Source organism: Suillus fuscotomentosus (assembly GCF_016647785.1).
Source record: "Suillus fuscotomentosus strain FC203 chromosome Unknown F5891scaffold_75, whole genome shotgun sequence".
Taxonomy (NCBI): Eukaryota; Fungi; Basidiomycota; class Agaricomycetes; order Boletales; family Suillaceae; genus Suillus; species Suillus fuscotomentosus.
The window spans coordinates 204,078-232,044 of record NW_024539587.1 but is presented as its reverse complement, the minus strand read 5'-3'; the positions used below and the strand labels follow the sequence as shown (position 1 = coordinate 232,044).

Sequence of the window (27,967 nt, the reverse complement as noted above, 5' to 3'; positions counted from 1 at the left end):
CATATCATCCATCGGCACTATTGCGTTCATCGATTCGAGCAGAAAATGTCATGAGGCCAGAATTCCGACGGGATTGATGATTGAGTCAAAACACAGGTGTTGTTGACAAGAACTCCAGGCGGCACAGACCAGAAGGACACTATACGGCAGTGCTATACTGAATACATGAATGATAAACTACGCATGTTGAGTGCATAACGACATCGCACTAAATTAATACAAAGACCAACTTACCAGCACTTCCAATCAACCTCCAAATCACTGCATCTTTCGATTCAAATACTTGAAAATAAGATCCGTAAGCCAAACCAGGAGACAGAATAAAAAGCCAACACTCACTACAGTGACAAAAGTCCCATCGTCCAACATCTCCTTCCTCGGTACAAGCTCATAGCCAAATACCTTAGGCAGCATGATTCGCCATGCGAACCAGTACAGCACGCCTACGAACATGATGGCGATTCCGACGAGACAGTACCTATATGACAAGCGAGGAATGAGAATGAGGGACGCGTGGATAAGTGCTGGTGGAAGAAGCGTACAGGTAATATGGCAGTGGTGGGGTGTCGCCGACGCTATTGGCTGGTTTCAGGAAGGGAGCGATGAGGACTGTGTGGAGGTTTGGTTAGGGAAAAAAGTGTTGGAGCTGTAGATTGGTAACTCACGGAAGCAAGCAGCAGCCAAGAAGAATACAGCGAGAGGCCACCATACTACATCATACGCATTAACGTACCATACAGGAAGAGCGACATGTTTGCTCACCTTTGAATGGCCGATTGGCATCTGGCTTCTTCCATCGCAGATAGAACAAACCCTAGCGGCATCAAGAGGTAAGAAACACTCGAGAACAGAGTTGAGAGACGTACGATGACAATAAAGAAATTGATAATTTGCTGTGGGTATCCTTCAACGTCCAAAATGAAAGGGTAAGCAATGTTTGGGGGAGGCCCGATAATGACGATAATCTAGAAGACCAATCTCAGATTGGTATCATATTTCCAGGGTAGTACTTACGGAGGGTATCAAATGAATTATCAATCCTGGAAGTGGGGACTTCCCAGTGGGCCAATTTGAGGCCCAGAATTTGTTTCCGAATGGTAAGGGTATCCCTTCCTTCGCGAGCTCTGTGATTGGAGCATAAGCTACGTTAGAATCATGATGTCGGTATGACGAACCTTGATTTACTCGTGCAGCCACAAAAGTCTAGATGAAAAGTTCTTGAGTCACAAATTTCCATAGCATCTCCCGATTTACCACAGTGATAACGTTCTACGGCGCATCATCAAACAGAGATCATGATACGAAATACATAGGACTCACTCCAAGAGCACTATATGAAAACCACGAGTCAGGAAACCCTCAGACTCAGGACGTCGGGCTCACCTGAGAGCAATGAAAACCGATAGCGCACGCTCTGCAACAGAACCAAAGACGTTCCCGAAAAACAAAGAAGCGACAGTAACACCAGACTCGATAATCTCCGTCTATCGATACCATTCAGTGTTTCGTTCGTAGTGAGGATAAAAAAGTTCTCACCTTGGTTGCAGCAGAGAAATAAGCCACATTTGCAAGCAAGTACAAAACGGTGCATATACCAAGACCGAGCGGGCCTGCAATCTTGAGCGTCCTCACTGGATTGCGGACGTCGTTCATCACGTAGTTCACGTTGGACCATCCCGTATATGCGTACAGGACTTTGAAGGTGGCTGTAGCATACTGTCAAGACCATAATCAACATATGGGCATCTAGGAACATCATTGAACGCACGTCGTTACTGCTCGTGGAGCTCCCCGCGAACGCGTTTCTAAAATTATAGTACGGATCCACAACGCGGGTTTTACCAGAGAGAACTACCCAGCCTGTGACCACAACAAATACCAAAATTACGATTTTGAATATCGAGAGCAACTGAAAGGAATATGCTGAATACAATGATAGTGTAAAGATGAAAACTTGCATACGTTCATAATCAGTACGCCGGTCTTCGGGGCTATTCCGTGTAGAAAGGTTACGAAGAACATGACTAGATGCCATGAAACGACCGTAAGATGCCAGTTAGGTAGAAGACACACCGCCAAGTGCAACTCCACGCTGATTCCAGCGACCTGCGGATTGACCTGCGGCAACCAAGATACTACATCGTATCAGTCGAGCCGTTTCGTCAAATCCAAAATACGCACTTGCTAGCAAAAACCTTGACGAAGCAGTCAAGATTCAATGCCGAATATACACACAAAACAAGATGACTGACAATACAGTTGCTCGCAGTAAACCCAAGTAATATAGCGTTGGCAGCAAATATTATCGTAGCGAGGTACTTGGGCTTTTTGTAGACGGCCTCGAGGTATACCTTCTCTCCGCCACTGCGAGGGAACATGGTGCCGAACTCGAGCCATATGAAGAGTCCACAGAAGCTAAGCAAGAAACCGAGGACCCAAAGCATAAGGGAAGCGCCGACTGAGCCCACGCTGGAGAGGATGGAGGACGGCGTTGAGAATATGCCGGAGCCAATAATTTTTCCAACGATAAGGAGAGTGCAAGATGTTACACCAAGGTAACGACCCATGCCACCCGCAGTATCTGGATAATGTCAGACGAGCAAGTTGAAAAAATGGCGAGCAAGGGCACCTTCTTCAAAGGTCAGTTCTCCAGGACCCAAGTCAGCATTGTCGTTGTGTGGCTTCTGAATACCCTGATCCTTTTCGCCGAGCTGTAACTCAGAAGCACGGTCATCTTGGTCGTCTTGCTGCTGCTTGCTTGATCGCGACCACCAGGTAGTGGACATTCCTTGGGATGAAATGGGAGGTATGGACACATTGATGTAAGATAAAAGGGCGCTTGACGATAACGCAAGAATGTGTCCACATGATGCAAATACCACGCTGCGCACGAAAGATGGCCAGGTCAACCATGTGAATTCAAATCTGAATTCCTAAACCCCTGAATGGCGCTTTAGTCGCGTGCGAGCAGTCGACGTTTGGAATCAATGATGGGCGGTATCGAACTGTAATTTGATATCTATCGTGCGACATGTTGCGGATAACAAGAATAGCTAGTAGTAACTCTATGTAATCTACATTCTATGCATATAATTCTACAATCGTGCATTAGACCAGCCAATTTTATAATAAACGTACTCCACGTCCTCTTGTCCTCGCGTATAATCGCCATAGGCATCACATGTGATATATTCCTTCGATAGTATGACGAGATCAGCATCACCGGTCGGATCAACATCGCATGCCTGGAGGAACACGGACTCAACCGTGTTTGACTCGAATGCGTGCGTTGGACGAAGTGGTAGCACAAGATGAAAAGCGGCGGGAGATATCGTGCCATCAGAAGGACGTCGCACAAGCCCTCTCAGACAGTCCCTGATCCAAACCGCATGCTAGGCTTCGTAGATGATGTCTGCACCAAGGACCACATCAAATGGGTACGAAAGACAACCCGGTCGAGGAGTAGTAGAGAATGATGACCAGTCGAGGAAATGAGTGGTCATGGAATTGGTTGAAATCATTTGATTGTGCGTGGAGGAGATATTCGCGTCAACGTTTGACCTGAGGTTGGCTAACACAGAAGGGTGGAAATCGGTCGCAACCACATGAACCTCGCGATGGTTGAAAGATGGCAATGCATCCAGTAATTTCATAACCACTAAGCTAACCAACCCTGTTCCCGCTCCGAGCTCAAGGACATTGAGCCTGCGTGATTCAGAGCCGTGAGAGGTAGAATCCAGTCCAAATCGCTCAGGATCTTCCACAATCATTTCTGCCAAGACACATGCCCCGCCCCATGTCTGCGCTCCCACACTCCCGTAGTCATTGTTGTCCAGCGGAATATCTGTGAGCTGAGCTTCCACTCGCCTCTGCCCATCTATTGAACCAAAAACGAAGTTACGGATGATCATTCCAGCAGCAGCGACCCCGGCACAGATCGCGAGTAGTGACGCGGCTTGTTGGACGAGTATCTCTGTGTAAGCCAAGGTAGACTCTGGCGTCCCAAGATCATCCAATGAGACTTCCTCAGAGTGCGATAAGTCCTTGCCAGACCTCGAGCTGTGTGATTAGAGTGGTAAGCCACCGAATGGAATATGAGCGCTCGAATGCGTCAGATCGGATAGCTTGGAGTTCGCTATCATCTTCATGGCGAAGGCGTAAATTTTGCTCTCCATTAGATACAGGCACCTGCACACGTTTGCGACGCGAGCCACGGACTTCTGGATGGTAGAGTGACTGTAGATAAGTCAAGGCATCGAGAAGCTGGGTGACGGAGAAACTCGCGATCTTGGCAATCGGCGGAAGATACGTGGTTGGTGGGCAGAGAACAGACATTTAGAGGCGTTAAAATCGAGGAGGCAGGAAGACAATCAATGCTAGCATAAAATCATACTGGTTGAATATTTGAGAATTATGGTTTCAAGTTAACATGATTATTTACGGGTGTGTACTATGATAGCCGGAACAACAAGTCTAAACAACCATCAGCACGGGTTGAACCCACCACTGGGAATTGATCAAAATTATCAAGTAACGAAATGAATAATTCCAGTCAATCTTCCACTCTGTCCATATCATCTATCCCGCCATCTAGCTTTCAGAATGCTTCTGTCTATATGTCACAATCCTCACTGCATGATTCCATCCATATTGATCCAAATTCACCAGAAGTCCTAAAGCAGAACATGCAAATAGCGCTTGACCATGTCGCAAGGATTCAATCGCAGGCACGTAATTGCTTGCACGGCATGTAAGTCTCTCTACTGCCTTCACACTTATACATGTTTCATTATTTGTCAGACAAAGCGCATACCAAGCAGGAAATAGTCCTGCACATACAGCAGGCAAGTACGTTCATGTTTTTCTATAATTGTGGCTGGCTTTACGCTTTTCATTTACAGCTGAGCTGGCTGCACTCATGCAGGCACTTCGCACGCTTGCTGAATTCCTTCGACAAACTGGTGTAGGCGCATACCCCATGCCACCCGCCCCCGAATCTCAGAGTGCATCATCGGTACCTCCCACAGAGCAGCAACTGATTGACACCACGGCCCGAGAGGTACAAGTGCTTTATGAGCGCCTGAAACGTATTCAAGAGAGCAATACCGTTGCTGTAAATCTACTTGGGGCCGCTGATACTGTCTCTCGTGCGCGCTAATCAACATCGGTGCCAATTCTATTGTGTATCCTTATAACATCCGCCCAGTTGATATGCGACGATGCGCAGCTTAACCGGCTTCAGGTGACAGTGCGTTTGAACTGGTGTTCAATCTTGAGGATGACAGTCGATTACGTCCAGACGGTCAGTCCTTCCCCGCAGTTATATCGGATTCCGTTGATAGTCTAGTGCTCAACAGGTCTGAGGGAGCGTGTCTTCAATTCAACTGCCTAGCGTCTGGATACGTAGATGTAGTCTCCCTATCTCGTTTATCTGGTTTCTATAGTGTGCCTCTGTATTGATATTTCAGGGAAGCGATGTATCTCTACAGCTGAGGGTGAATGGAAAAAATGACGTTGTTGTTTGGTCTCGCTTGCCATTACACATTTCGCTCGACTCCGATAGACCTTGCTCCGCAAGGTAACATCTGCCCATTCGTTCTACCTACACATCTGACCTGCGATTATGCTGACTTTGTCACTTCATTACACAACGTTTTCTGTTGTTTGATCCGGAGGGTAAGGTTTCGTTGGTGATTTGATCTTGACTTGGTTTACTAACTGTGACTAATTGATGACCTACCTCGAGTTGTCTAGCTCGGTGCTGGGTATATCTATAACTCTGGACATCGACTAGGGACGCCTATGGGTGGTTACGAATGCGTACCATCGACTGAGATAAGCAAGGTGGTCCAAGGGCACGGATACGCGATTTTCGTTACGATGTGGCGGCCCTATGGCTTTATTATCCGTGACACATCGATGATGTTGACATTATCTAAAACGTTGGAGTACAACCCATGTGGCTTAGTCTGTGAGTACTCGCGTTCTCAAAGTAATATTCTTTTGCACACGACTTTGTTCAGTGCTGTGCTGTATACATAGTTGAGTTATGTTTGTGACTATAGTTGATCTTACTCGTATTCTTGTACACTTTTCTTCAAAATCCTGATATCTGATGTCATCCAAGAGGATTCAGCATGATACAGCATGATAGTGTCTACAAGTCGCAATTAGTAGTACCGAACAAATGAGCAGATACATACGCCATGGGGGCAGCAAGGGTAGTTCACAGGTAACACCACTTGAATCATATGCTACAGCCGCGCTTGACGACAAGCTTAAAGCTGTGACGATGCAGGAGTAGATCACATTTATTCAACAGGACCCGGTGTGTGCCACTAGTACAGTACAGAACAAGAAAGTATCATGCAGAAATAAGTAAACAACAGCAGAGCGAGGGGATGAAAACAACTAGAAATACAGCAAATGTAATAATATAATATAGCGAATCGAGTCTCTAACTACACACCTATGTGGACAAATACAATCTGCTGTTCTAACGGAATCTTCTTGCGCAATGATCTCACAGCCTTGTGTAGGGCTACCGCAGCGCCTGTGCAGTCCAATCTTTTTGAATCACCAATCAACTTGCAGTAAAAAGCAGACACGACCTGGCGTGCAACCTCGTCGTCAACAGACCACATGGAACCGATCACACTGCGAAATCCGCAGAATTGCATGGCTGCAGCAAGATGGATCGACTCATCAGGACTCCCCTCGCCGCCAACGGTAGTGTGGGAGGCTGATAAGAATGCAAACTGCGGGTTCTGCCAGTTGGATCGGATGATATCCTTGATCATTAAAGGCCCGTCGCGCATGGCGAAGGAAGATTCGAACGGCTGCGTCCGATTCGGCATTCCATGACAGGTAAGGTGGAGCCATTGATTACGGTCGAGTGCATCGAGTGCACCCTCGACTGTTGTGTCGCCATCCTCAAGGGATGTGAAGGAGATGACGGGAGTAACGTGCTGAGCGATGACGGCTAGCTCAGGAGCGACACATTTGAGCTCCTTCCCTTCAACCGGGCTGCCTTGACCGATGGCGACGAAATGTTGCGATGACGAATCTCGAGAAACCTGCTGTCTTGCACGAACGAGAGTTGCCAAAGTGGGGGTGTAAGAGGATATGTAAATGTCGAATAAATTGTCTCTTCCCTTCTCGTATGGTCCCGCTGCATGGAGGGGAAGTAGCGAGAACTCAGCAGTGGGACACCACCAGATACGCGAACCAGGGCGAACTTCAGACTCCCTGAGAGCTTGGACTACAGGGTCAATGACATCATTCCAAAGCTTGCGAAGGATGCTGACAAGCTTGAGTTCACAATCAGAAGAACCAAACTGCTCTGCGAGGGATTGGAGCTCTGAGGATGATTCGAACACTTCGGCTTGTGTAATGTCAAGCGGAACATGGACAGGACCCCCCGCACTATGGATGATCAAGGCGTCGCAGCTGCGCTGACTGGCATTGACGATGATCACTGGGCCATCTTCGGCCGCCTTCTGGAGGTCAGAAAACAGTGGAGGTAGGAGAAAACGTGAAAAGTCGGGGAGCATGCGAATGCGCGAGACAACTTCATCCCACTGCATGGTAAGTGGTCGAATTTGCGGAGACTGGTCTTCTGTAGACTGATCGAACGCGTTACGAAGGCGAAAGCTCAATCGTTTGAACTCTTCTGCCAAGGCTATGCCGGCGTCACCTGAAACAGAAAGTTCATCGAGTGATGTCCTGAAGCGTGCCAACTGGGTCCAGAACACTGCACGACCTTGCTCCACCAACTCCACCGCAGTCGTCAACGCACCACGACGAACACTGCATGAAAAAGCATCCGTAGCGAGAGAAGAGACAGCCTCCCTGATGACGTCGAAGTGATGCGAAGAAGACGACAGGAAGGCAACTCGCTGATCCAAGAATGTGAGTGCAACCTGATAAGCAAGCAGAGCAGATGGATGATTACAGACGTCGGCGGAGGCCGCCCATGACTTGGTAGCACTAAGATGTGTGCGAGATGCTGCATGTGACAGGTGGGAGAATTCTGAGTACAAGCCAAATGCTTCTTCAAGGTCAGACTGGACGTTCTGTTGCCGAAATCTGTCTTGAAGGCTGAGTGCAAGATTGTCCAGAGACGAGGATCGATCTGAATGACCGGGGGGACGGAGGAGTAACGCATCCCGATGGAGCTCGATGGCCTCATCGAGGTCAGACATCATGCCCCGCTGCCGGAATCTGTCTCGAAGGCTGATTGCAAGATTGTCCAGAGACATGGATCGATCTGAATGACGGGGGGGAAAGAGGAGTAATGCAGCCCGATGGAGCTCGATGGCCTCATCGAGGTCAGACATGATTCCCCGCTGCTGGAATCTGTCACGAAGGCTGATTGCAAGATTGCTCAGAGACGAAGGTCGATCTGAATGGCCGGAGGGACGGAGGAGTAATGCAGCGCGATGGAGCTCGATGGCCTCATCGAGGTCAGACATGATGTCCCGCTGCCGGAATCTGTCTCGAAGGCTGATTGCAAGATTGTTCAGAGACGAGGATCGAAGTGAATGACCGGAGGGACAGAGGAGCAATGCAGCGCGATGGAGCTCGATGGCCTCATCGAGGTCAGACATGATGCCCCGCTGCCGGAATCTGTCTCGAAGGCTGATTGCAAGATTGTTCAGAGACGAGGATCGATGTGAATGACCGGGGGGATGGAGGAGTAATGCATCCCGATAGAGCTCAATGGCCCCATCGAGGTCAGATATGATGCTCCGCTGCTGGAATCTGTCTTGGAGGCAGATTGCAAGATTGTTGAGAGACGAGGATCGATTTGAATGACCGAAGGGACGGAGGAGTAATGCAGCCCGATGGAGCTCGATGGCCTCATCGAGGTCAGACATGATGTCCCGCTGCCGGAATCTGTCTCGAAGGCCATTTGCAAGATTGTTCAGAGACGTGGATCGATCTGAATGACCGGGGGGATGGAGGAGTAATGCAGCCCGATGGAGCTCGATGGCCTCATCGAGGTCAGACATGATTCCGCGCTGTTGGAATCTCTCTCCAAGGCTGATTGAAAGATTATTCAGAGACATGGATCGATCTGAATGACCGGGGGGACAGAGGAGTAATGCAGCGCGATGAAGCTCGATGGCCTCATCGAGGTCAGACATCATGCCCCGCTGCCGGAATCTCTCTCCAAGGCTGTTTGCGAGATGGTTCAAAGACCAGGATCGATCTGGATGACCGTGGGGACGGAGGAGTAATGCAGCTCGATGGAGCCCGATGGCCTTATCAAGGTCAGACATCATGCCCCGCTGCTGGAATCTCTCTTTCAGGCTGTTTGCAAGATTTTCCAGAGACATGGATCGACGTGAATGACTGGGGGGACAGAGGAGTAATGCAGCGCGATGAAGCTCGATGGCCTGATCAAGGTCTGACATCATGCCCCGCTGCCGGAATCTGTCCCGAAGGCTGTTTGCAAGATTGTTCAGAGACACGGATCGATTTAAATGACCGGGGGGGCAGAGGAGTAATGCAGCGCGATAGAGCTTGATGGCCTGATCAAGGTCGGACATCATGCCCCGCTGCAGGAATCTGTCTCGAAGGCCGCTTGCCAGATTGGTCAGAGACGAGGCTCGGTCTGGATGGCGGGGGGGACAGAGGAGTAATGCAGTCCGATGGTGCTTGATGGCCTCATCAAGATTAGACATCATGTCCCGCTGCTGGAATCCTTTTTGAAAGGTTTTGCAAGATTGTTCAGAAACAGGAATCGATCTGAATGACCGAGGGGATGGGAGAGTAATGCAACTTGATACCCTCGGTTAGTGAATGCAAGATAACCACTGCTAATCTCGCTGTGAAAGGTGTCGCATGAGCGCAGAATGGACGCAGATCGTAGTCAATACACACTTAGAGAGCTGAAACTGCAGTACTTGTCCACAGAAGGCCTGCCAGTGCAAGGGGAATGATATGGTGAGTGCTCAGGGATCCCTAGAATTTAAAGGTGAGCGGCAAGGCTAAGGTGAGGTTGAGGCTCTGTTAGGGAACTACACGAGGCTGGGGCGTTGCAGCCTGTAAAGTACATATGCAAGTTGCAAGTGGGATACATGAAACCGCACTACAGCCACACATCGGGTCAAAATCTCATACAAAACGACACGAGGGTACAGACATGATAAGTTCACTCGCCTTCAATTAGTATGACTTTGGAAATATCGTACGACGTAGGTGTGTTTTACCATTAGTTTACTTCAAGCACGGGCCCTTGCCAGCAAGCTCAAGAAAAGGCATCCAAAAAAATACGAGGCATGATAGAAAGCACTAGTAAGTACTAAGCCTTCACCGTGACCACTCTTTGGCGAGGTAAAACAGTTGTCCAATCGAGCTTAGACTCCTGGAGTCTATTTGTGGTACTAGGGTTATGTTCAATATTTGATTTAGTAGAAGCAGACTTCAACGTACGGGTACCATGAGGCTGAAGCAAGTATGCCTAGATCATGGAGGCTGTGAACAACAGGACATGCCTACCGTATACAGCGGATGCATGCGCACTTCATCAGCAAAACCGCCCGGAACCAGAAAGGCCCGGCAGCTCCCGAGAGGACTCCCACGCCGCGTCGCTGACCTCACTAGCCTCACATGTATGACGCATCGTCGTAAATGACATCTACGACATCCCCCACGCCTCCTCGCTCCCTCGCAAGCCTCACATACCATGTACAAAACACCCGCGAGCCTCCCACGCTCCTCGCAAGGCACTGCCGGCTCTTCCTAGCGTCCCTTCCATGAGTATACTGCACTGTGATCTAAAGTAATAATACAGTCATTTGAACACGAACCAGTTTGCACCGTTCATCTCTGTGCGCCCCTATTCCGGCATTTGACTCGGTCTGTCCATTTTTCAGTGTAATCTGATTGATCATTGTACAGTAACTATGAGTACTGCTGGCCCCCAGCGCTATAAATCCGCAAATCCGACCCCCTCAGCCTCATCATAATTCAGCCCACCTTCTTCGCCATCTTCCGCCCCGAGTGCATCGTCGTCCAGTAGTGCATCGTCGTCCTCATCTTCCACGAGAACCTGATCTAGGCCGGTATACCCAAACTCGTCCATCTCATCAGCGATATCGTCGTCGATGAGATATTCTGTGGTGTGTGGATCTTGATTCGCATCTCCTTCATTGTCCTCATCTTCGTGGCGCTCCTCATCACTGTCTTCGCCACTGCCACTGCCACTGCCACTGCCCTCGTCCTCATCTTCGTCGTCACTGCCCTCCATGGCATCCTCTTCCTCGGCATCTTCCTCATCCTCTGGATTGTCATCATCCTCACCATCGTTTGTCATTTCTTCGTCAGAATCTTGAGTTTCATGCACTTTCTCCATCGTAAATGGGAGTCAGTCGAGTCCGTCGCGGTCATCGAGTAAGCATCGTGTGGCTTCGCGGATAGGCTTGTGGCCGACTCCACCACCGCGGTATCGCATAAACATGTCTCGATCGACGAACCTACATAAGTTAGTATAGTATTATGCTAATTATCATAGAAACTCACATGTTCACATAAAAATAATTCCAATCATAACCTCCGTCCTCCATCTGACGACCAACAGAAGTTGATGGGATCAGGTGAGAGCAGCCATACGCAAAGGCTGGGATTAAATGAACGCCGCGGATCACATGTCTTGGGTCTATAAATCCGAACGCAGATGGATCGTCGTCGTTTAGGAATCCGACACGAGGGAGGCGCTTTGCAGCCCAGCCAGAAGGATAAGTCATGTCGCGCCCAAGCCAGCGGACCCAGAGCAAGTCCATGCGCTGTGGTACAGAGCTTTGGGACTCAGGGCCTGTATGTCGAACCATGACATGGAACACTCCAATGATTTGTGCATACCAATATGGATGTGGGTTCTCGCTCTCATCCTCATGCGCAAGAACCATCACATCTGCTCGTGTGCGTGGACTGAGCGAATCTTGAGCTCGACGGAGGGCATAGGTAGTGTAGTTGACACGGAGAACTTTGTGTCGATAGATTCGATTGTTGATGATATGAACTGAGTTACGCTGCGCTGGTGTGAATTCTGTCTCGTCACCTTCATATTGGGTATCAAGCAAGCGTCCTAGGATGTGCACTTTGAGTCGCGGGAGGAAATCCTTTTGAGGCCACATGAGCGATCGTTTTAAACTTATAACAGAGACAAGTTCTCACCTGAACAGCAATATCATCACTGTGTCTACTGAGCCAAGTCGAGATATCCCAGTAATACTTCTTCGAGGTTGAAATTTGATAGTGAGATTCAGGTGAGGAATAAGGAAGGGGGTCTTGATCGACGAAATGGAGAGAGGGGCGCTGTCCAGTCTCGTCAGCCGGCGGGTTGTTCTGAGCTGTTTGAACTGCCTCCATGTGCTCATGTTTTTGTCGCAGCTTGCGGAGTATCCGTTCTCGCCGTTGATGCTTAGTGATACCTCGCGTGAATCGATTTTTATTTGTACGTGCGTAAAACCGTTTGACGCGACGATGCTCTAGCTCACCCTGTTGAGTAATTAGTCAGATTTCTTTGAGTGTGACACGAAGAGCCTACTACTTACAACTTGAGTCGAGTAGTTGTCTGTTGTCCCATACAGCCAAATTGATTTCACATAATCACCGAGTGCGTGAAGCTTATATGTTGACATGTTGAATTTTCGGTGTTTTGAGGCTGCTTGTGGGGCAACATTTGTCTTCCCCTTCCCCTTTGCTGCTTTGGCACCTCGTCGACGTGTACGAGCGGCAGTTTCTCGCGGAAGATCACGTGTGTCAAATTTGTTGCATGTTGCACTGCGGAACTTGCGCAAAGCTCGGCCAAGACGTGTTGTGCAGTTGTCGAAGTGATGCAGTGTGGTCTCAGTATGCATCCGCAACTTTCCAAAAGCATGCCAAGTTGAGAGTTCGAAGAGGAGGTCGAGAATAGTTGAGTTATGATCTGGAATAAGTAGTTCGAAAACGGGGATAGAGCACTAGTAGACGACAAATCTAAGTTTCAATGTTTAAAGAAAAGAATTGAGTCTTTTACCTGGAGAAGATCTTCGAAGTCACGAGCAGCAAGTTTTGTAAGTCAGAGACATTGCTGCTGAATTTACGTATTGTGTCTCGGCCAAACGTTGGGACCATTCAATATCTACAAAATCTGCACGAGTCAATGGTTAAGAATAGGCTCGGAGGCAACATACCTTTCATTAAATTTCGGAATGAGGTCATCTCCACATGCATGGAGAATCCGGATAAGATGTGTCAGAGTTGCCTTCCACGTGCCGAGCTCGAATTCATGCATAAAATCAGGGACAAGCATTGAGTGGAAGTCGAAGCCGAACTTTGAGAGTTTCTCAGAGAACGCATTCTGAAGGTATAATAATTAGTCACTATTGACTGGATTGACTGAACACCACAAACCCGAGTGGGAACCATCGACATAACACCAATCAAGTTCTCGACGAAAGTACTGACAACACTGCGGCCCAATTTGAATATGAATTCACGTACACGTTCAATCATAGACTGCCGGTGACGATCATCAACTCGTACACCTTTTTCCCGCTGGCGCCGGTCCATTCTGTTGCCCAATCTGTCAATCTTGTCCTTGTTGACAAGACAGCGAGGACAGGGGCATCGCCAAAGAAATTTGATGCATGCGAGGAGAATCTTCTCAGGATAGTCTGCAGCGTACGTGAAAAACCGAGGAAAAACTCTGCGTGAAATGCCATCAGAGAATTTGATGATGATGCCATGTTCCCATGTGTCTATGAACTCATCATCGAGCAAAAAATACCATATGGCATGCATGAGTTCCCGCTTGCAATGTGTGAGAACAGTTGCTGTAGCACTCTGTCCAAACCATGGAACGTAAATGTCCTGGATCGTGTCGGGCAACTAAAGCTATTATTAGCACAGGCAAACAGATTTTCGGTAAAATGACATACCTTTGGAATGTAGGCAAGATGGTGAGCTGCAAACGATGTTGGCTTAGACCGAATATATTTCGACTGGTTACCGATGAACATATAGATTGGCCACAGGGCAGCATTACCGAAACTGGCAAGGTGCGTAGAGTCGGACCATCACATAATACAGCAACATCATCAGCAAACTAGTGGGTACTTGTACAAGGTTGTACAAGGTTCACAGGCTCACAAGGAAGTCCCCTCTTTACAGTCCTGTCACAAGGTAGTACAAGCTATCACAGACTGTACAAGCATCACAAGATTCACAAGTCATACAAGCACTACAATACTGACAAACAGAACACACTGTGCAGAGTCTGCAGACGAGACACATGTTGCAGACAAGACATGCTGTATAAGCTTAGATAATTTGTAGGACACATGCAAGCTTGTACGGGAAGCATAAACTGTGCTGATTGTCGTAGATCGTAAAACATGAGTACTACTAGTATGCGAGATTATAAAATGATGTTGATATCCTCCGAATCACTGCCTTCTGCACTCGAGTCGCCATGAACAAGCTTACCCATCCCAATACCAGCCCACAGTGCCAGCATATCTTCAAGCTCGTCACGACGTTCAGGAATGTCCATCAGTTTGTCGAGAGACTTCTGCAACGAGTTAAAGTTGGTCCTACATTTTTCAGCGGAGAGGTCAGGTACTTTGTCGGTACCAGTTTCAGAAAACCCAGAGATGACGCCCTTCATCTATTAACTGATTAGCGACAGAAAATAAAATAAATCACAGTGTACCACAGCGGCCATGAGAATAAGCGCGTTCGGAGGGATTGTGCAGTGAAACTCGTCTGTATTTTTGAGCGCCTTCTTGCTATTGCTATAATAAAAAGCAAGGCAGCCATCCATGAGAGCTTGCGACACAAAGTTTTTCCATTTGCCCTAGAAAAAATAAACAGTGAGCAGCCGCATTGCAAGGAGTGATCACATACGTTAGACAAGTCAGGAACATGAAGGTAACCACCAGTCTTGAGGAGCTTAGTGGCGGCTGTGATGACGTGCTTCTGTATATCCTCCTTGCGTGTGACTGTGCCCTTCGGGAAGATGTTGTATGCTGATTTCGCAATGGGTATGATGACTTTCTTCAGCTCGGTGCGGAATGTAAACAAATCATCGCAGAGCTGATGATAAAATAAGCGCGCTGATCATCAGTTAATGAGATGCTTACCACTCGAGACATTTGAGCTTTGTACTCCGGGAAATAACCTTGTAAAATAATGAGATTCGAGGAAGTCCGGTGGTGCGATAAACACTTACCTTTATCCATTTTGATCTTCTTCTCGTGGTACCTCCAGAGTTCAGCGTCCAGGACTTCTTGCGCGAGTTGCAGAGCGTCTCCGAGCTCTGGAACAGGATGTGTCAACACAGCTTGGAGACACATTTCCACCTTTGCTGCCTGCAAAAGTGCCTGCCAGGAAGGTGGATAGAACCCGAGCTTCATGGGGTCCCCTTGGATTGGTTTGATCTTTCGTGCCTTCTTGCTGCTGCGTGAATCTGGCTCAGGTGTGATACTGAAAGAACGAGAATGGAGAGTGGGTGACGTTGTGTGATCAGATGGAGAAGTGTCCTTGGAGAGGGACTGTATGCAATTTGAGGGTTGGCTTGGCTGAGATGGAGGACGACGAGGAGACTGTAAGCGAGAGGAAGAAGCGCGTGCAGATGGTTGATACTCATGTTGATGAGCTGATGGAGAACGTGGGCGTGGAGATCTTGTGTGCCGAGGAGGAGATCTTGTGCGACGAGGTGGAGATCTAGTGCGACGAGGTGGAGATCTAGTGCGACGAGGTGGAGATCTTGTGCGATGAGGTGGAGATCTTGTGTGACGATGAGGAGACCTTGAGCAAGTGGAAGATATATGTGAGTGATGCGGGGGTGAGTATCTGCGCTGCACTCGAGAAGGAGAGGCACGTCGAGGTGACTTCGAGCAGCGGAGACGTTCAGCATGTCTCGCTCTCAAGAGGGAAGCCTGCGAAGGAGCCTTACGCAGTCCATTCTTTGCCTGATGACGCTCAAGGACATCAACAATATCCTGGAAAAAAAAGGTGACTAGGTGGACACGTAAAAAATTCAAATACCTTCCTGTGATTCCTGTTGAGCTGCATCGTCGGGCTCATCATCAATACCTTGGTCGAAATCTGCCTGCATTCCACCGTTGAACCCATCATCGAAATCATCTGTGTCGTCCTCTTGCTGACTCTGGAATTGATCACGGTTTCTGCGACGGGCATGAATGAAGGATGGTTAGAGAAGTAGAACACTTACGTTTGGTCGTCCTCGTGGTCCATGAAATTATCATCCGGATCCTGGTTGTCATTTTCGCCAGAACCCTCAAATTCATCCCCATTGTTGCGCTCCAAGCCTATATCCCTATCATGCTCCAAGTCAGAATCCCTGTCACGCTCAAAATCCCGATCTTCGATGTCATCTTCGTCTGTTGCTTGGCGTGCATAGGTAGTACCACTGGAATACGGCGCCTTGCGAATATCGGACATGGGCAGCTTGAATCCAAATCTCCCAAGAGGCTGATTGGTGGGAAGGCCGATATGGGGAGTGCGAGAGAGCTGAGATCCTGATCTGACTTGGTTGTCGGCTGTAACAGAACACTGCTTGGGGTGTCGTTAGCTTGTAGCAGTTAGAAAAATGAGCATTACATTTTTTTTCTTCATTCTCTGAAGCTGTGACGGAGCCATGGGGTTTTCTTTGGCATCTGAGTCACTCATTTGAACAATGGGCTCCTTGCGTCCTTTCCTTGCTGGGGCTGCTAGTGTTTCTCCGGTTTTTTGCAGTTGAGCTACATGGCCGCCAACACCTCATGTGCTTCTCTCGCTTCGTCGAGAGGGAGCTGCTGCTGGGGCAGAATGCTTGGCCCTCTTTCTTGGAGGCATTGGGAAAGCCGGGAACGCGTTGATAGTATAGCTGATCTAGCACTAAAGTAGGTGTCGTGCATTACGTAATAAGCGACATAAGTTCGCACAGCAAAAGCACAAGTCAGGATATCATAAGGGAATGCGGAGGAGGTACAAGACAAGTAGAATTACAGAGTTGAATCAGAGAAAGTCTATATCAAATAGACAAATATGATGGTCAGACTGTGGAGAGGGTACGAGGGGCACTGCAGACAAAAATGTTTTCAGCGGGACTTGTGAAGATTCCGGGTAGAGCGACGCAGTGGAAGTCTTGAAGGCCCTGCCTCGGGAATTGAAGGACGACCTACGCGAGGATTATCCCCCCCGGACCCTACCTCGGGAATAGGTTTGGAATTTGCTGAGGGATTTATGGGTGGGACTTCAACATAGGTGTCGATAAATGCAGTCAAAACCTCGAGAACCTTGTCGTGAGTGGTCTCCACTCTCTCTTTCTCGTCGGGCATGTTCGCGAGGCAAACTAAAGCTTGCCAGTGCTGAACGAGAGGTTTAAATGTTGAGAAGTAATCTGATGTCATCTGGACCATGAAAGTCGGGTCCAGGACAACCCCCACTTTTGCGAAACAGCAGGTGCCCAAAGCCCCTTTGAGATCAGCCTTGCCCAAGGCTTCATAGGCACTCACCCATGGCAGCGAGTCTCGAGTCCAGGATGGTGCCAATTCACCATGCGCGCCCCCATACTTCACAACAAACTCGAAAAATATATAAAACAACGACTCCAGGTCATCAGAGGGCCTGTGTTCAATCAGCCATTGAACAGCATTGGCCGGGGCATCGTCCCTGCTCAGGTGATTGGTGTCCAGGTTGGTATCAATCATCTTCCTCATGCTCTGGAGAATCCGGATTGAGATATATGGCATAGTACCCTGTAACAATCCAGTCAAAAGCAAGCATGATGAATTTCGGAAACAAACTTGAAGTACCAGGCGAATACGTGCTGGTCGTATTTACTGCTAACACTGCAGTGTGGTCGAAGTCGATGAAGTAGCCAATGCCATTATGTATGACAAAGTTATTGGGACTGAGGTCCCCGTGTAGGACTCGTCTCTCAATCATTGCTTGGTGAGCTAAAATACATCTTCATTAGCGAGTCTACTATGTTCTGCACAGTTGATATCACTCACCAATTACAAAGTGACGAAAAGCCACAATCAGCTCCGTTCTAGAGCTGAATTGAGAGAGTGGTACCCCGCAAGGGCTCAAGAGAAGACACCAGTGAAATCAATTACAGAATGCGGTGTCGTCTCGTTGATCCTGGCCGTATTTCTCGCGAATGTGCGCCGTGCAATCAGGCTGCCCCTTGTAATAAACATCCCAATCATCAATCAGTTTGATGACGTTAGGAACACCCTTAAGCATCCTCCGAACGGTTGGTTCATGCATTTTTTTCGACTCCTCCACCCAACAATCTTTCAGAGCATACTCCTCTCCTTCCTTGTTTCTAACACGATAACAGACCGTTCCCCTGCAGAAAAACCCATGGCTCTTCCATAGTACAGCCATGATTGAATAGACATTGCCCCCGTTGTCTTCCACCCAGCCTATCGCCCCATCTGCAAGATTGACATGGGTGCCATTGCACGCAGCGTGACACATATGAATAGTGGGATCAAGGCCCAGGTAGTGGTTATCCGGAAGTGTGAGGGCAGCTAATGCATCGCAGAGGCGTACAGAGCCGGGAGACTTGTGAATGTTGAAAGGAAGGGATATGATGACACCAGAGCAGTCGAAATAATGTGCGTGAAGCATATTCGCGCAGATTGAGTAGGCAAGTACGAATCGACGCCATGGTTGTTGCATGATCAAATATGCTTTGATTGCTGTCCCCCAATACACGGCTAAACCTCTGTTCTTGGAAAGATCAGAAGAGGTGTGCTCCACGAAGGCCAGGACATTTGCCCACGACTTCTTTTCCTTCAGGAGTGCGAAGTCGAACAGGGATAAATCAGGCTTCTGGGCGTTGAAAGCGTCTGGAATAGCAGTGGTAGAAAACTCTGCTGTCCAGTAGCGTGCCCCCATCGCAAATGTGTAGGGGATGTCGTCCTTCAGTGAGTTGTGCAAGTGGTACTGTATGGTATAGAAGAGCCGCTGAATGTCTGTCTCGGTAGTGTGCACCACCCGTCGTCGTCTTTTCTTTGATCCAGCTTGAAAGTCTTGGCCATCCCAACTCCCTTCGAGTGGATTGTCTTTTCCAAGGATTGCCGACCCGAGTGAACCCTCATAGTTGAGCTTCGAGCCACCGCCATTATCTGTATCATCATTGTCATCGTTGTTGTTGTTGTTGTTGTTGTTGTTGTTGTTGTTGTTGTTGTTGTTGTTGTTGTTGTTGTTGTTGTTGTTGTTGTTGTTGTTGTTGTTGTTGTTGTTGTTGTTGTTGTCCTCCTCATTGATCTCTGTAGCCGAGCCCTCATCATCCTCCAGTTCATCAGACTCTGAGTCAGACTCTTCAGTCCGCTTGACTCGTTTCCTGCGGTTGAATTTCCATCCCTTGCAAGTGTATGCATCTGGTCCTGCAAGCCTATTGTACCTAATCAATTTAAGGTGTTCTACCTCGATTTTGGTTCAAGGAACGATTTGGTCAAAAATGGAGTTCTTGAACTGCACTTTAACTGCGTTGCCGACACCCTTGTGAATAACACGGGATTGCAGCTCACGCTTGAGGAGGGGTTTGACGGTGTCCAAGGTATGTGGCAATTCACCAACAGGGATGCCGATAGAGCTGATTCTATCGCAAAGAAGCCGGTCAATGTTGACGAGGGACGAGACTGTAGTGTTGGAGAGCATTTTTCGTTGAGTACTAGTCAACCTGAGCTAACATTGGCGACGTGGCGTGCATTGGCCTCAATGCGGTGTTTGTTGCTTGGTGTTGATCAAATCTTCCTTATCACAGCTCACCAGGTTCTGAATCACCATCCAGGTAGGCCCATGATGCATCAGCAAGCTGCTACACATCTCACAACGCGCACAGATATGCACAGGTCTCACAGCACGCACAGATCTCACAGCGTGCACAGATGTGCACAGATGTGCACAGATATCACAAGCGTCAAACAGAATAGTATTAACATGAAAAGCTAGATATCTATCCCTGTGAAGCGTAGTAAAGAGTATCATAGATTTGCTTATCAAAATACTTGTTCAAAAAAAAAGATGAAGAATAATGTGATGAGGTCGCTTTCATTAACCGTGCATCCGCTGCTGCCCCAAATTGAGGAATGAGGTTGATAAATGAACGAACTTGCCGAAGGGGAACTATATCACCCACTGGAGAACCATTGGCGTGCTTAGCACATTTCACAACGTGCATTCCAGTTACAGGGTCGACCGCGCCAATCTTCATGTTATGGACATAACACAGGTACTGATCTCGCCATCCAATACGAGAACCTTGTCGAGGCATTGGGCGCATGATGAGCTGCAATTCGCAGATGGTGTGTCCTGAGGGGGTCAATATATATAGGCCAAATTGATAAATAGAAAAGTGCTCACCTTTTAACCCGGACTGGGGCCATTCATACTGTCCATCAATATTCACAAGGACAGCATCCCTTCGGCCTTTCAACCACTCAGGGGATGAAGGAGAGGCGTGCAAGGTTTGGGCCGGTAAGGCAACACTCGAATCATGGTATGAAACCTGTTGTAAGCGAACAGTGTGCCATACTTGAACTCGATCAAAGGGAAGAATTGGAGGACGGTCGATAAGTGACCTTCTTGGAACCCCAACTCCATGGGTCATGTTTCCGTTCCTCGTATCACGTTGTAAGAAGGCCGAAAGAGCGTGGTGGAGGTCCGGTAGGTTGAAATTGTCGGAGACGTCATCAAGTTTCATCCCGGTGTGGGTCGGATTGAAGTTCAGGTGAATGGCAACATTATCAGTGGTAAATGTTTGAGGTGGGCCCGGGCAAGCTTGATGCAACAGAGCAGTTATATCCTTGGCCCTGTTGAAATAGTTAGTAGTAACACATGTACAATTGAGCTCCTCTAGGAGCGCAGTTCGTGGATCAGTTGGTTCTTCTTCATCACACGCAGTACCCTCTTCCTCGCCCCCCTCATCCTCGGTTTCGGTACCAGGATCAACGACATGACTCTTTAGCGCCGTGGCAATTTCAAAGTGCCGTAGCTTCTCCAATTGATCCAAGTGACGACAGATTTGCAGATCGTAATCGTTATTGTTGGTATGTCGCACGGGATCCTTGATTTCGGATATGTGAGCGTGTTCAGTGGCATCCACAGACCACTGAATGAGAGCACCGACTTTACGCGTACTAGCAGTAATGCTTTGCATTAGCTCCAGCTTAGGTATGAACCAATTGTCGATTGGTTTCTTAGTACCCATGCGTGCGCCCAATGTCATGATGACATCTTTGTTCTGATGGAATACCAAGAGTGATCGGTCGATAGATGTCAGTAGGTTATCATCGGGAGAAGGGGATTGCGCCATGTATCGGACATCCATAAGGGCACAGATTGCAGTTACAAAACGACGAGGGGCTGTACCAGCAATTAAACCAATGATGTAGCACTGAACATCACGGTGAACTCTCCCTGTGACTTGCTTGAGCTTTGAGATTACACAAGAGAAGTGGCGGTAGCCTGTGATTGGCTGCAAAATCGAGAATCTAAAATCAAGTTCCAGCGCTCCAACAGCTACAAGACACCAGTGAAGGTCGTGATCCCAAAATTCCTTATGCCAGTGGTGCAGAGATTCCGGCGTCAGAAAGACTAAGGGATCAGCATATGGCCAGTACAGTACATCCAGAAAGGTGCATGAACACCATTTAGCCGGTATTCAGCGCATGCTTCAAAAAAAGCTTTGAGGTTATTGGGGTCGGCCTTGATGTTTGCAAGCTGTTCAAGTGTGACAGAGCGAGTGCGTTTGGGATGATGAAAACTATCCCCAAACTCGAGATATTATGCCATGGTGAATGGGGAAGTTTTGCCACGCATGCACGCAAGCATGCATGCCTCGGGGGTGTCGACAATGTAGGCTGCAAGAGGTGTGTAACAATGACGAACGTTGCCCACCGGATCTGACATCATGATCCCAATCTCGGCTGCTATCATCAACGGTTTCAAGACAATGACAAGACACTCGTGTATGAGGCGATCTTCAAGAACGCCCCGCATCCGTTGATTTGGGTGCAAATACTGTGGGATAGGGAGGAGAGCTGTAAGTAGGAATGCCCTAGATGAGAGTTTGGTGCGAGTGCGCATGCGGATATTCGCAAGGCCTAGAAGAAGTGGATGAGCGACCCTGGCACCGGTCATCGTGGTGATGTTTGTTTTGTCGGAAGATAGTACAGTCCCAAGGATTGTAGCGCCTCTAGGTAGTTGGTTCTGCAGAGCCTATGATGAGATTATGCAAATTGTAGAGACCCATATGCACGTACCTGGATATCCCAAGCAAAATCACCCATCAGCCACTCCGAATATACACGCAGAACCCGCGCTGCAGTAGTGTACACGCGACAAGGGACAAAGTCAAGCTTATCATGGAAGAGGGGGTTGCTGAACAGAATCTCTAAGCATTCAACAGGATCCCTCCAGAATAGTCGGATCAGGTGTTTCGTGCTATGGGATGAGGTAATGACCTGACATTTCCAGCTCAGTCCCTTGGGGAGCATCTCGGCATGGCTTCGTAATTCTTTAGCGTTGTTGAAAGATAGTTTGAGTTCGCAAATCTGCAAGGGTAATCATCAATAAGAGGGCAAGAAGAAGGAAAAGTGCCAGCGCAAAATATTACATACCATCGAGAGTGCCAAAAATTCATTGATTGCCGCCATACTGAGGGAGGACCAAAGAAGAAAATTGGCAACTTCCCACTCGTTCCTCGATGCAAAAGGATAAAAAAGGTTATCTTTCCTGCAGTCCGCATACTCATCAGCGTCGAATATGTCCAAGAAGGTTGTGCCGTCCTGAGAGTAACAAGTCCCTGCGCCCTCGTACCATTCCTCTGCACTTAAGAGTTCCTCTCCCACTGTGTCGAAGTGGTCTCCCCCAATGCCAAAATCCATTCCATCTCCAGGATCAGGATCATATGGTTCCCTGTTACGATCCGAAGGAAACTGAGAAGAGAGAGGATCAACGGATCACCGACATGGTTCGACCAACTCTGCGAACTGCGAAATGTCGACCATATTGCGAATAGAGCTATGGCATGAGGTTCGGGGCTGGCTAAGGTGGCGAGCTACACTGGACTCCTTCGTGAATATTTTGCTGCATTTTGGACATGATGGTATTGACATAAGGTATGCGAGATTCACACGCTTCCAACTTCACATTCATCATCATATGGAGCCTCTAGCCCTGTCTCCTTCTCGTTATTCTACACCCTCTCGCCATTCCAGAAACTCTTCTCGTTCAAGTTCTCGCCATTCCACACCTTCTTCTTGATCCTTGCGCTCGTTATATTCCAACTTAAATCATTTTCCAAGTCATCACTACTCACTAACACACCGCTGCACCTGTACTCACAATCAACGACCTCCGAATCATTCACCATCTCGATCGGCATGCTTAATCAAAGAGGAGGACGGCTTTCCAGGAGGAGTGCAGCTTGTGAGTTAATCTGTCCCCTAATTTCCTCTGCACTTTCTTATCTGCTGTTGTCAGGAGTTTGATTCAGTTTGCGCCTCATTTTGCCAAGCCGACGAAGAGGATGACCACTCTGACCTGGCCCTCGAGGCAGCTAAATCAAGACACAAAGTGTGCCAGGCTCAAAAAGCCCTGGCAGATTGCACCTTGGAGCATCATATGGTACTTGTGGACCTCTACCGCCGTCGCGTTGAAGCTGCCAATATGTGTCTATTAATGGCTGACCTCAACATAGGGCGTATGCATATTGAGAGGAAAAAAAGTGGTATTCCGACATTTGTGGGTTCAAGTCCTCGACGTGGTACAGCCTGAGTGCGCTGTAAGTTAGCTTCGGCCATACTATCATACTATTGTTAACGAATATTAATCCTTATTTCACATGTGATATAACCAGTAGTACTTGATTTATGCACTACATACTAGTATATACTGTTTTGATTTACTCCTCCTGCACACTATTGTTTCAATGTTTACCAGCACTGTCCTTGTGACACTTGTGATGTCTGTGATGTCTGTGAGACCTTGTGTGAATCTGTGGGCGCTTGTGACTCATGTGAAACCTGTCACCAAATTAGTAGTTTGCTGATGATTCACCTGTCTCAGACGGACAGCTGAGTGTGACAATGTACCATTGGGAACGGGCCATCCCATGTGGGCCCATGGACATGATTGTACCATGATATACGAGTGGGCCGGATGAATGTGTGTACCCAAGACACACAGATGGGCTGAGGGTACATTATATAGACAGTGGTATAGGAATGTATTAGTATATAGGACATTATAAATGCTAATTCCTGTTTACATTGGAGACGAGTGGGCCGGCCGGATGTGTGTACCCAAGGTAAACAGATGGGCCGACCATATGAGTGGGCTGAATGAATCTGTGTACCCGAAGCATAAGGATGGGCTGAGAGCATACAATATAGATAGTGATATAGGAATTTACTAGTATACATGACATTATTAATACCAAATCCTGTTTACGATGGAGATGAGTGGGCCGGCCGGATGTGTGTACCCAAGGTGAACGGGTGGGCCGGGGGTATATAGTATAGACTGGTACAGGAATCTACTCGAATAGCGAATCCGGTGTAAAATGGAAACGACTGAGCCGGACGAATGATATACACCGGAGATCTGGCCAGATTATCATCCGGCAGGTACATCAATATTCTCACTGGCCTATGATCCGGTACAGGCAAATATATGATCCGGTAGGTGATAATCCGGTGTATCTATGATCCGGTACAGGAAAATATACGAGCTGGTAGGTGATGATCCGGTACAGGCAAATATACGATCTGGTAGGTGATAATCCGGTGTATCTGTCACATCTCACAAGCCTGTCATCCGGCATATCCACTATCATATGCTAAAAACATTGCACAAGTGAATATCAACGGAGTAGACTAAAATATTCATCATCACATGTCTAGATGTCTTTCTGCTCAACCGGGTCACTGCGCTGTACATTGCCATATTTTGCATAGTCTGTCCTTGGAGTTCCAACAAAATTATGGATACTATCTCACATGTATCACGCAGTGACAATCCAGCTACCCTGTTCAACATGCATGTGATGTCTGACAAGGCGACATGATGAGGCCAACATTGACCCAGAGTCATATAGAAACTTGATGCCGAGATTCATGAAATCCATTATGACCAGATGATAAACGCCTGCGGTTGTCATAATATCAAATGCCTCCGGTCGACATTTTGGATCTCTATGAGGTGGTGACCAGCGATTGCAAATGACTGACACTACATTGAAGACGGATGCCCAATGTTTGAGATGATGGCACATGTCTTCTAAGTGATACTGGGTCGCCCATTCACCGAGCCGGACTTGAGTTTTGATTCCAGCCCAATATAGATCTGGGTGCATGACCCGAAGTGCAGCAGAGACAAGGATACCGGATCTTTGAAGGGAGGTTGTGATATTGCGACCAACATCACCTTTCAATGCAGCGGATACCTGAGGTGAGAAGCCATCTTCCGGATCAAGTTTTGGGAAACCATGTTTCTACAATACTTTAGACTAGCAACACCAATTGATGCGAACCGGACATACCTCTCTGCCTTGCTGAAACAAGGCGGGTGATATATTGATGCAACCGGGTGTGATCTTCCCATCTGGACTCGGATAGAAATTGGACTCATGGGTCCTCCATTCAGTAGCCTTCCTGGTGGTTATGCTATCGTTCAACAGATGTCCTATGGAATTCATGGCGCATTGCATGTCTGTCTGTGAATATTGTCATATACATCTGGATGAGATGAAATAAGAAATGAATGTGGATGAGACAAACCATTATCATGCCAGTCATGGCTCCGGGCAAATACCAGACAATGATTCTGCCTCCGGAATCAATGATGACACTCGGTGTTCTTAGGACAACCTGTTCTGCAGGAGGGAATTTGTCTAAAAGAGTTTGCTCTCATTTCTCGCTTCGTCCGGATTCATATTTTTCCAGAGATTCATTGTATCTAGTTATGGGGTGGCTCGGCTTCGGCTGGTTCGGCTTCGGCTTTCAATGGTTATGCGGCAGTTCGGTTAGCAATGGGTAGCTCACTTAATTTTTCAGTTCGGTTCACCTCAGTTAGCTCAGCCTAGCTCCATGAACCGACTTGAACCTCATTATCTCTGAAAGGCGGTTTAAGCCAGCTTGAGCCGGCTTGAAGCAGGCTCCAACCAACTTGATGCCAGTGCCGCATGTGCATGCAACCTTTCCTGTCTAATACCTCTTCGAAATTTGAATATCTCAATGTACCATGAATAGTGTTCCAACCCGAGTTGATGGCAGATTTAGGCTGGAAGACATTCTGGGATCTGGCTCATACGGTATGTTATTTTACATGTACAATCCACATGTTGAATTTGAGTTCAATACATATGATAGGTGTTGTATACCATGCACGGAACATTATCAACGACGACGAACTTGCCATCAAACTCGAGCCCCTTATCAACAACTCATCTTCTTTAGAGCAAGAATATAACATTTTGAAAGAACTTGAAGGTGGAGTTGGGATCCCATGTGCCATATGGTTCAGTAGAGAGGCGACATATGATGCTCTAGTCCTCGACCTTCTAGGACCATCCCTACATGATCTCTTCCTCGCGCGCAAATGAAAATTCAACCTTCATACCATCCTGAATATCGGAGACCAACTGGTAAGTTGGTTTATGGTGGGTCCTGGCGGCAGATGCTAACTTAATTCCCAGCTCTCATCCCTGGAGTACATCCATTCACACAACTACGTTCACGGTGATATTAAGCCGCAAAATATCTTAGTTGGTCGCGGTGCTTTACAGAAAACTGTCTTCGTTGTCGATTTCGGTATTGCAAGGGAGTACTGGAACCCCGAAATCCAAACCCATATGCCATTTCGTCAAGGTCGACGTCTTACTGGCACTCCTGCATTTGCGTCAATCAATAATCACCTGGGAGTCGTGCCTGGTCGTTGTGATGATCTTGAGTCGCTCGTATATATGTTGATTTATTTCATCTGCGGCTCCCTTCCATGGTTGACTAGCGACTATGAGAAGCTCTCTAGCTCCTCAATACTGGCACGCAAGGTGGACACCACCATTGAAGTTCTGTGCCTTGGAATTCCTTCTGAAATCACAACTATGCTCATTTACTCGCACAATCTCGCATTCTCCAAAGATCCCGACTATGATTACCTTCGATTGTTACTCCATGGTGTTTATGCCACAGTACCTGCAACAGCTACATGCTCACTCGATTTTGGCCAGTCCAACGATCTCATCATACATTCCCCTCCAATTCCTAAAGATCACCCAGTAGCTAAGGAGGTGCCTCCGTGTCGACCAAAGACAACACCCCTTCGCAGATCAGCTCGTCATGTGTGAGTGGTTTGTGTTTACTCTTCCAAGTTCTCACTTTCACTAACTCAAACCTCCAAGCTTACGCCCGCATAACGGTTCTCCCATGCCTTTAACTGCTTCCAAGACACCATATTGTAAAAATATCTAGCTACATACTATACCATGGTCCATGCGACTTCTCTGGCTCGAGCGTGTTGTGTTTGTGTGAATATGTTACATAATACATATGTATGTTTACCATCACGTGACTGTAGCGGACCAACTATGACTCTTATCGATATGAACACGTTGTGTTTCACCATTGTGTTGTCCTCACTGTTCCCTGCAGTCTGCAGATTTGATCTGCAAATTGGATAAAAAGATAACCGTTGACTCAACTCATCATGACTCACTTGGAGCCATCAAATCATACTTATCACATTCACAACTTTGAGGTAACAATAACAGCCATTCATTGACAAAACTGATTCTTTAATCTACCCCACTAGGATATATTCAATGGCTATGGCATACACATGGCGCATGGGGGACCTTCTGCCAACGTGCTGTTGGATTTTCCTTTGTGATCGGAATTCAATCGGGTCACATAGTGGGGTTTGTGTTTGACTCATCCAATCAATTGTA

General features: G+C 47.7%; 9 protein-coding genes across 9 annotated transcripts; 2 read left to right on the top strand and 7 right to left on the bottom strand.

Moving 5' to 3' along the window:
• Positions 1 to 169: 169 nt before the first annotated feature.
• F5891DRAFT_1281487 (amino acid transporter) lies at positions 170 to 2,998 on the bottom strand. Its single transcript, XM_041370472.1, has 18 exons — positions 2,630 to 2,998; positions 2,253 to 2,581; positions 2,182 to 2,195; positions 2,074 to 2,135; positions 1,963 to 2,024; positions 1,769 to 1,909; positions 1,537 to 1,716; positions 1,384 to 1,484; positions 1,321 to 1,330; positions 1,255 to 1,269; positions 1,176 to 1,203; positions 1,013 to 1,124; positions 867 to 963; positions 763 to 814; positions 666 to 710; positions 543 to 609; positions 340 to 478; positions 170 to 282 (listed from the first exon to the last, which is right to left on the bottom strand). Exons 1-18 carry the CDS (start codon positions 2,784 to 2,786, stop codon positions 259 to 261), a joined length of 1,635 nt encoding a protein of 544 aa, XP_041220364.1. The 5' UTR covers positions 2,787 to 2,998; the 3' UTR covers positions 170 to 258.
• A 97-nt stretch (positions 2,999 to 3,095) lies between these two features.
• On the bottom strand, positions 3,096 to 4,429 carry F5891DRAFT_1061624 (uncharacterized protein; the record flags this gene model as incomplete). The annotated part of the gene is made up of 3 exons (XM_041362929.1): positions 4,054 to 4,429; positions 3,426 to 4,025; positions 3,096 to 3,392 (listed from the first exon to the last, which is right to left on the bottom strand). Exons 1-3 carry the CDS (start codon positions 4,333 to 4,335, stop codon positions 3,096 to 3,098), a joined length of 1,179 nt encoding a protein of 392 aa, XP_041220363.1. The 5' UTR covers positions 4,336 to 4,429.
• A 187-nt stretch (positions 4,430 to 4,616) lies between these two features.
• Positions 4,617 to 5,158, top strand: F5891DRAFT_961123 (uncharacterized protein; the record flags this gene model as incomplete). Its single annotated transcript, XM_041375790.1, has 3 exons — positions 4,617 to 4,750; positions 4,801 to 4,852; positions 4,907 to 5,158. 3 exons carry the CDS (start codon positions 4,617 to 4,619, stop codon positions 5,156 to 5,158), a joined length of 438 nt encoding a protein of 145 aa, XP_041220362.1.
• A 1,139-nt stretch (positions 5,159 to 6,297) lies between these two features.
• On the bottom strand, positions 6,298 to 9,908 carry F5891DRAFT_1115795 (TPR-like protein). Its single transcript, XM_041363787.1, has one exon. The coding sequence runs from the start codon at positions 9,690 to 9,692 to the stop codon at positions 6,462 to 6,464; it is 3,231 nt and encodes a 1,076-aa protein (XP_041220361.1). The 5' UTR covers positions 9,693 to 9,908; the 3' UTR covers positions 6,298 to 6,461.
• Positions 9,909 to 10,309: 401 nt separating this feature from the next.
• F5891DRAFT_984802 (uncharacterized protein) lies at positions 10,310 to 11,257 on the bottom strand (the record flags this gene model as incomplete). Its single annotated transcript, XM_041377496.1, has 5 exons — positions 10,310 to 10,391; positions 10,441 to 10,482; positions 10,693 to 10,784; positions 10,818 to 10,936; positions 10,987 to 11,257. The coding sequence occupies 5 exons, from the start codon at positions 11,255 to 11,257 to the stop codon at positions 10,310 to 10,312; spliced, it is 606 nt and encodes a 201-aa protein (XP_041220360.1).
• Positions 11,258 to 14,410: 3,153 nt separating this feature from the next.
• On the bottom strand, positions 14,411 to 16,458 carry F5891DRAFT_1194938 (uncharacterized protein; the record flags this gene model as incomplete). Its single annotated transcript, XM_041368021.1, has 9 exons — positions 14,411 to 14,659; positions 14,705 to 14,848; positions 14,899 to 15,087; positions 15,135 to 15,172; positions 15,224 to 15,596; positions 15,662 to 15,884; positions 15,950 to 15,965; positions 16,042 to 16,181; positions 16,229 to 16,458. 9 exons carry the CDS (start codon positions 16,456 to 16,458, stop codon positions 14,411 to 14,413), a joined length of 1,602 nt encoding a protein of 533 aa, XP_041220359.1.
• Positions 16,459 to 17,096: 638 nt separating this feature from the next.
• Positions 17,097 to 23,027, bottom strand: F5891DRAFT_1254757 (uncharacterized protein; the record flags this gene model as incomplete). The annotated part of the gene is made up of 10 exons (XM_041369962.1): positions 17,097 to 17,756; positions 17,842 to 17,957; positions 18,120 to 19,408; positions 20,076 to 20,328; positions 20,380 to 21,612; positions 21,639 to 21,738; positions 21,907 to 22,227; positions 22,281 to 22,571; positions 22,638 to 22,935; positions 23,002 to 23,027. The coding sequence occupies 10 exons, from the start codon at positions 23,025 to 23,027 to the stop codon at positions 17,097 to 17,099; spliced, it is 4,587 nt and encodes a 1,528-aa protein (XP_041220358.1).
• A 1,997-nt stretch (positions 23,028 to 25,024) lies between these two features.
• F5891DRAFT_1194936 (uncharacterized protein) lies at positions 25,025 to 25,717 on the bottom strand (the record flags this gene model as incomplete). Its single annotated transcript, XM_041368020.1, has 2 exons — positions 25,025 to 25,513; positions 25,562 to 25,717. The coding sequence occupies 2 exons, from the start codon at positions 25,715 to 25,717 to the stop codon at positions 25,025 to 25,027; spliced, it is 645 nt and encodes a 214-aa protein (XP_041220357.1).
• A 545-nt stretch (positions 25,718 to 26,262) lies between these two features.
• Positions 26,263 to 27,367, top strand: F5891DRAFT_984800 (putative serine/threonine-protein kinase vrk; the record flags this gene model as incomplete). Its single annotated transcript, XM_041377495.1, has 3 exons — positions 26,263 to 26,332; positions 26,391 to 26,569; positions 26,717 to 27,367. The coding sequence occupies 3 exons, from the start codon at positions 26,263 to 26,265 to the stop codon at positions 27,365 to 27,367; spliced, it is 900 nt and encodes a 299-aa protein (XP_041220356.1).
• Positions 27,368 to 27,967: the final 600 nt, after the last annotated feature.